This window comes from Mobula hypostoma, chromosome 13 (assembly GCF_963921235.1).
Source record: "Mobula hypostoma chromosome 13, sMobHyp1.1, whole genome shotgun sequence".
Taxonomy (NCBI): Eukaryota; Metazoa; Chordata; class Chondrichthyes; order Myliobatiformes; family Myliobatidae; genus Mobula; species Mobula hypostoma.
Genome location: NC_086109.1, coordinates 97,889,103 through 97,896,052, shown reverse-complemented (window position 1 = coordinate 97,896,052; position 6,950 = coordinate 97,889,103). Strand labels below are relative to the sequence as shown.

General features: G+C 44.6%; 1 protein-coding gene across 1 annotated transcript; it reads right to left on the bottom strand.

The window, feature by feature from the left end:
* Nucleotides 1-477: 477 nt before the first annotated feature.
* Nucleotides 478-6,711, bottom strand: LOC134356022 (RNA guanine-N7 methyltransferase-activating subunit-like protein). The gene is made up of 3 exons (XM_063066566.1): nt 6,570-6,711; nt 5,399-5,554; nt 478-1,208 (listed from the first exon to the last, which is right to left on the bottom strand). Exons 1-3 carry the CDS (start codon nt 6,587-6,589, stop codon nt 1,046-1,048), a joined length of 339 nt encoding a protein of 112 aa, XP_062922636.1. The 5' UTR covers nt 6,590-6,711; the 3' UTR covers nt 478-1,045.
* Between the last annotated feature and the right edge of the window lie 239 nt (nt 6,712-6,950).

Here is a 6,950-nt window from a genome sequence, read left to right as displayed (position 1 = left end):
TTACCGCCTTCACAGTCAAAGAAGAATACTCATTCCACGTTAAACTGCCAACATTCAGATGGGAAGTGAAAATCTTCCTCTCTCCTTGATGAATATCTTGTGATATGCTGTCCATTTGTTTCAGGTGCATCATTTGGATGTATACTTGCACTCTTGATCAGAGCCACCAGCCAGGTGCAAAGCTCAGCACTGCCAGCTCCTGCACTCTCTCTGTGCTAAAACGAACAATAATCTAAACAAAACTGACAACCAATGGGAAGAAGCATTTAAAAACAACTAAATATCTTTTTGTGTAAGTAAGGAACCTGTAGTTGTTAGGTGTCAACCATAATTCTTGAGTCACATTACAGACTGCATCAGACTCCATCATACATTCTCTGCAGGGCTCAGCTCTTGAGTCATTTAACACTCTGCTTCATTTTCTCTCTTATTGTATAATTGGATCTCAGGCTGTCAATAGTCTGAGATCCAATTATACAATAAGAGAGAAAATGAAGCAGAGTGTTAAATGACTCAAGAGCTGAGCCCTGCAGAGAATGTATGATGGAGTCTGATGCAGTCTGTAATGTGACTGAGAGGGAGCTGAGAGTCTTTTGCCTGGATCCCTAGTGAGGGATGTGGAAATCACCACTGACTATATTCTAAATCCAGATGAGCTGCCCCAATAAGCAGCCAAGCAAAGGAGTCAAACTGTTGCCCAATGACCTGCAGCATAATTGCCCTCAGACAGGAGGCCAGCAGAATGCTGGCTGCAGGGGAGCAAGTGGGGGAAGCTGTTCTGTGATCAAAGTTTTGTGGCTGGGGAAGGGAGTGATTCATTCTGCAATCAACATCTGTCCAGTAAAAGCATTCAATGTTTTACAGAATGGAATACCATACTTTTGACCATGCCAGAAAGTATTACCAATGTTATCCCACACAAACTATTAACTTTCTCTAAATAGCCATCCACACATGGCGATAAAGCTGAAAAGGAATTTTGTAAAATTAAGCTGTTACAATCCATGTTGTTAGTTACAATGGCAGATTCAGTCATGAATCAAAGTCAGTAACGATGGTGATTTGACTGCCAGTGTGAATTGGTCCCTTGGCTGTATGATTCATGAGACCCAGATCGATTGTAGCTGCGATTTCTGCCCTGCCACGGTTGATTAACTGACCAGCTGCGATTGTCACTGCGTCCTCGGTAGGATCTATAGTCTTGTGACCTAAAAATTAAGGCAAAGAATCCTCAGGCAATGTGTCTGATTTCCCTCACCTGGAGGTGTAAATTGCAGACATTCCTTTACAACTGCATTGATCATAAACTCATCCTTTCCCCTCTTCCCTTCCCAGCACCTGGTGACCCAAACTGTCTTTCCAAGTGAAGCAGTGATTTACTGCATGCCTTTTATCGCATGTACTGCATTCAGTGTTCAATGTGGCATTCAGTCACACAGCACAGAAAAAGGCCCTTCAACACAACTCATCCATGCCAACTGTGATACACGTAAACTAATCCTTTTGCCTTCTTAGATCTGTATCCCGCTACACCAGGGATTCCCAACCTGCAGTCCACCAACTCCTTGCTTAATGGTATTGATCCATGGCACAGAAAAAGATTGGGAACCCCCACTCTACGTCTTTCTTATCTGTGTACCTGTACCTGTTTATCATCGATGTTAGATGAGATGTGGTAAACTGGATCAGCCAATGTATGGATGACACCAAGGTTGGGGGTGGAGCAGACAGCAAGAAAGGCTATCAATGCTTGCAGTGGGATGTGAACCAGCTGGAAAAATGATAAATGGAATTTAATATAAACAAATATGAGGATTTGCACTTTGGGAGGACAAACCAGCATAGGACCTACACAGTGAGTGATAAGGCACTGAAGAGTGCGGTAGAACAGAGGGACCTGGGAATATAGACCCATAATTCATTGAAAGTGGCACATTGGCTTTCATAAATCAAAGTATTGATTACAGGACTTGGGATGTTATTTTGAAGATGTAAAAAATGTTGGTGAGGGTGAATTTGGAGTATTGTGTGCTAATGGAATGTTGGCCTTCATTGCGAGAGGGATTGAATTTAAGAGCAGAGAGGTTATGCTGCAACTATACAGGGTACTGGTGAGGCCGCACCTGGAGTACTGTGTGCAGTTCTGGTCTCCTTACTTGAAGGAGGATATACTAGCTTTGCAGGTGGTGCAGAGAAGGTTCACCAGGTTGATTCCAGAGATGAAGAGGTTAGACTATGAGAGATTGAGTTGCCTGGGATGTACTCGCTGGAATTCAGAAGAATGAGAGATCTTATAGAAACATATAAAATTATAAGATAGAGGCAGGAAAGTTGTTTCCACTGGTAAGCGAGAATAGAACTAGGGGAACTAGCCTCAAGATTCAGGGGAGTAGATCTAGGATGGAGATGAGGAGGAACTGCTTTTCCCAGAGATTGGTGAATCTGTGGAATTCTCTGCCCAATGAAGCAGTGGAGGCTACATCAGTAAATATATTTAAGACAAGGTTGGATAGATTTTTGTATAATAGGGGAATTAAGGGTTATGGGGAAAAGGCAGGTAGGTGGAGATGAGTCCATGGCCAGATCAGCCATGATCTTATTGAAGGGCGGAGCAGGCTCGATGGGCCAGACGGCTACTCCTGCTCCTATTTCTTATGTTCTTATGAATGCATGCAGATTTTTTCCACTGAGGTTGGATGAGATTAGAACTAGAGGTCATAGGTTCAAGGTAAATATATGTCACCATTACCAACTGGAGATTGATTTTCTTGCAGGTATATTCAATAAATCTATAAAATAATAACTATGACAGAATTAATAAAAGACTGTACCAACTCAGGCGTTTAACTATAAGACCATAAGACACAGAAGCAGAATTAGGCCATTACGCCCATCGAGTCTGCTCCACCATTCCATCATGGCTGATCCTGGATCCCACTCAACCCCAAACACCTGCCTTCTCACCATATTCCTTGATGCCCTGACCGATCAGGAAACGATCAACTTCCACCTTAAACATACACACAGGCTTGGCCTCCACCGCAATCTGTGGCAGTGTGTTCCACAGATTCACTACTCTGTTAAAAAAAATTCTCCTTACCTCTGTTCTAAAAGGTTGCCCCTCAATTTTAAGGCTGTGCCCTCTAGTTCTGGATCCCCCCGCCATAGGAAACATCCTCTCCACATCGACCCTATCTAGTCCTTTCAACATTCGGTAGGTTTCAATGAGATCCCTCTGCATTCTTTTAAATTCCAGTGAGTACAGACCCAAAGCTGCCAAACACTCCTCATATGTTAACCTCTTCATTCCCAGAATCATCCTTGTGAACCTCCTCGGGACTCTCTCCAATGATACCACATCCTTTCTGAGATATGGGGCCCAAAACTGTTGACAATACTCCAAGTGCAGCCTGACTAGTGTCTTATAAAGCTTAAACATTATCACGTTGTTTTTATATTCTATTCCCCTTGAAATAAATGCCTACATTGCATTTGCCTTCTTTACCACAGACTCAACCTGTAAATTAACCTTTTGGGAGTCTTGCACAATGACTCCTAAGTCCCTCTGCATCTCTGATGTTTGAATCTTCTCCCCATTTAAAAAAACAGTCCACACTATTGTTCCTTTTACCAAAATGCATTATCATATATTTCCCAACACTGTATTCCATCTGCCACTCTTGCCCATTCTTACAATTTGTCTGCCCTGCTGCAATCGCATTGCTTCCTCAGCACTACCTACCTCTAACCTACTACCTAACCAGAATGCAGAAGACATCACAATGTGTAAATACAAAAAGAAAAAAAAAATCTTATTGAGAACATGAGATGAAGAGTCCTTGAAAGTGAGTCCAATGGTTGTAGGAACATTTCAATGATGGGGCAAATGAAGTTGGGTCAAGATCAAGTCAAGTTTATTGTCATTTCGACCATAAGCTGCTGGTACAGTACACAGTAAAAACGAAACAACGTTCCTCCAGGACCCTGGTGTTACATGAAACAACACAAAACTACACTAGACACCTGAGACAGCACAAGGCTACACTGGACTACGTAAAACATAAGAACTGCACTAGACTACAGACCTGCACAAGACTACGTAAATGCACAAAACAGTGCAGGGCAGTACAATAATTATTAAACAAGACAATAGGCACAGTAGAGGACAAATTACAATATAATAACAAATGATGTAGATGTCAGTCTAGACTCTTAAGTATTGAGGAGTCTGATGGCTTGGGGGAAGAAACTGTTGTACAGTCTGGTCGTGACAGCCCGAATGCTTTGGTACCTTTTGCCAGATGGCAGGAGGGAGAAGAGTTCGTGTGAGGGGTGCGCGGGGTTCTTCGCAATACTGTTAGCTTTGCAGGTGCAACGTGTGGTGTAAATGTCTGTAATAGCCGGAAGAGAGACCCCGATGATCTTCTCAGCTGACCTATCTGCTGCAGGGTCTTACGATCCAAGATGATATCTCCTTTGGTTCAAGACCCTAATGGTTGTGGGGTAATAATTGTTTCTTAACCTGGTGGTGTAAGTCCTGAGGCTCTTGTACCTTCTTCCTGATGGCAAGTGAGAAGAAAGCACGTTCTGAGTGACCTAGTGTGAAAGATGACATTTAAGAGGAACCTAAGGGGCATCTTCTTCACTCAGAGGATGTTGCAAGTGTGGAAAGAGCTGCCAGTGGACGTGGTAGATGCGGGTTCAATTGTAACATTTTTTACACTCTACCCATACGCGGCCCACCGTGCACCCTCCACCCTCCACCTGTATGCGGCCCACTGTGCACCCTGTACTCTCCCAGCAAAATTGCAGGACTTTGTGAAAAGCTGGAAGCCACGTAAACCATGTCTGCCACTCTGCATTCATCAGCTTACTTCCCTCCTCCAAAAAACATGATCGGATCTGTGACAGGATTTCCCTGTACAAAACCATGTTGATCCCTCCTTTTCAACAGACTTCATGTCCCTTAAAATCCTCTTCTGTAATCTCCCCAATACCGCAAAGCCCTCCAGCTTATCCCTACTGCCCTCTGAAAACTATCCCATCCTCTGCTACTCCACCCATGGCTAATGACAACGCAAAAAATCTTGTCTTACTTTCCACATCTCCTTTGAACTTGTACCCTCTCATTAACCCTGGTAGAAAGATACTGCTGTCTACCTGATCTATATCTCTCACAATCTTATAAACTTCTAGCAGTTCTCCCTTTAGCTCCTGCCGCTCCTGAGAAGACAGCCCAAATTTGTAAGACCAAATGCCGTATTAGGTCTGTTAAATCTATGTCTTCTTCTAGCATTCACTTTGTAATTACCCAACTATCTACCAGTGCCTGAACATAACTCTACAGTTGTTACTTGCTGGTACTGTTCTGACAACAGTCAGCACACCATCTCAGTACCTGCGATTCCCAGCGGGCCGGTTCATCCAGTCCTCTACAATGGGTGGTGGATCAGCCGCACTCTTCACCATTTCCTGATACTCTGTGTCAGCCTCTGTGAACCGGTGAGCAAACATTTCCTCATAGTCTGGAGCCAGTTTTGCTTCACTGCACATTCTGAGGGCAGAAAGTAACTGAAAGTTTACAAAGGGAACTCAAGGCACCACAGATGCCTCAACAGAGTGGATTTGGAGAGGACGTTTCCTATAGTGGGGCAGTCTCGGACCAGAGGGAACAGCCTCAGAATAGAAATATGTCCATGTAAAATGGAGATGAGGAGGCATTTATTTTTTAGCCAGAGAGTGGTGAATCTGTGGAATTCATTGCCACAGATGGCTGTGGAGGCCAAGTCATTGTGTGTATTTAAAGCACAGATTGACAGTTTAGTAATCCACTCCTGATTAGAAATAGCATCAAAGGTTAAGAAGAGAAGGCAGAGAATGGGGTTGATGGAATGGCAAAGCAGACTTGATGGGCCAAATGGCCTAATTTTGGTCGTATGACTTATGTCTTATGCTGGAACAACACGCAAAATGCTGGAGTAGGTCAGGCAGCAACTATGATCAGAGAAATTTTACAGTATTTTGAAACACATCAGAAGTTAAAGTAATGACCCCTTTATGTCCAGGCTGATGCAGCCGGATTGTTGCTGTTCTTCCAGAACTGGGCGGAGGCAAGTGGCAGGACTCAACAGACAGGCGCAGACCCTGCTGGGTTCATCCGTAAACTGAGAGGGTCAACAATGGAAACGTGAACTCCGACGAGGCAACTGAAGCAGAGAGAAACGTAAATGTTCTCAAAACTGAAATGTCGGAAGTTTCATTCAATACAGAAGCAACTTAATCTGCTGTCATTTTCCACAATTTACGGCTTTATTTTGGACTGACAGGAGTTTCTGAAGGAACGGATCATAGTCTCGACGTTAGAATCGTGAGGGCTCCGATCCCCGACCAAATGCCACAGAAAAACCGTGAACGAGACGCTGAGTGAGGCCGATGTGGATCCGCGGCAGCGCCAAGGAGAAACCCAGAGATAGAAAGAGTTTCTTCTCTCTCTCCCCTTACCCCAGCCATCATGCACACCCAGACCCTTCACCACGGCACCCCAACCCTCTCCACACCAAACTACTCACCTCCTACCGTCACCATCCATTTCCGCTTCCGTGTGCGGCGAACAACTCTATCCGCAAAAATCAGCACTTCCGGTCCCTGAGTGTCGCCGAATAGTGACCCCGTGAACGGTGACGGACGTTTTTCACAGCGTGACTCTCCTTCAAAACCAGCCTTGCCACGGTGTAACACTCCTTCACTACCACCCTTCCTGCAGTGTGATCCTCCATCAATGTGACCCTTAGTACCACTCCTCCCACATTGTGGCACTCCCGTAGTACTATCCCTCCCACAGTGTAATGCTCCCTCAGTATCGCCCCTCTCTCAATGCCGTCCCCAACTCAGCAGTGGTGCAGGACTTGATCCTGTTTCGGAACGTCAGCTAGTCTTAAGTGTAGCGCAGG

Coding starts and splice junctions, on each gene's coding strand:
- LOC134356022 (XM_063066566.1), bottom strand. CDS start 6,589: ATGGATGGTGACGGTAGGAG. Junction 5,555..6,569: donor ATGGATGGTGACGGTAGGAG/GTGAGTAGTTTG, acceptor TTCTGCCCTCAG/AATGTGCAGTGAAGCAAAAC. Junction 1,209..5,398: donor CGGCCCGCTGGGAATCGCAG/GTACTGAGATGG, acceptor CTTAATTTTTAG/GTCACAAGACTATAGATCCT.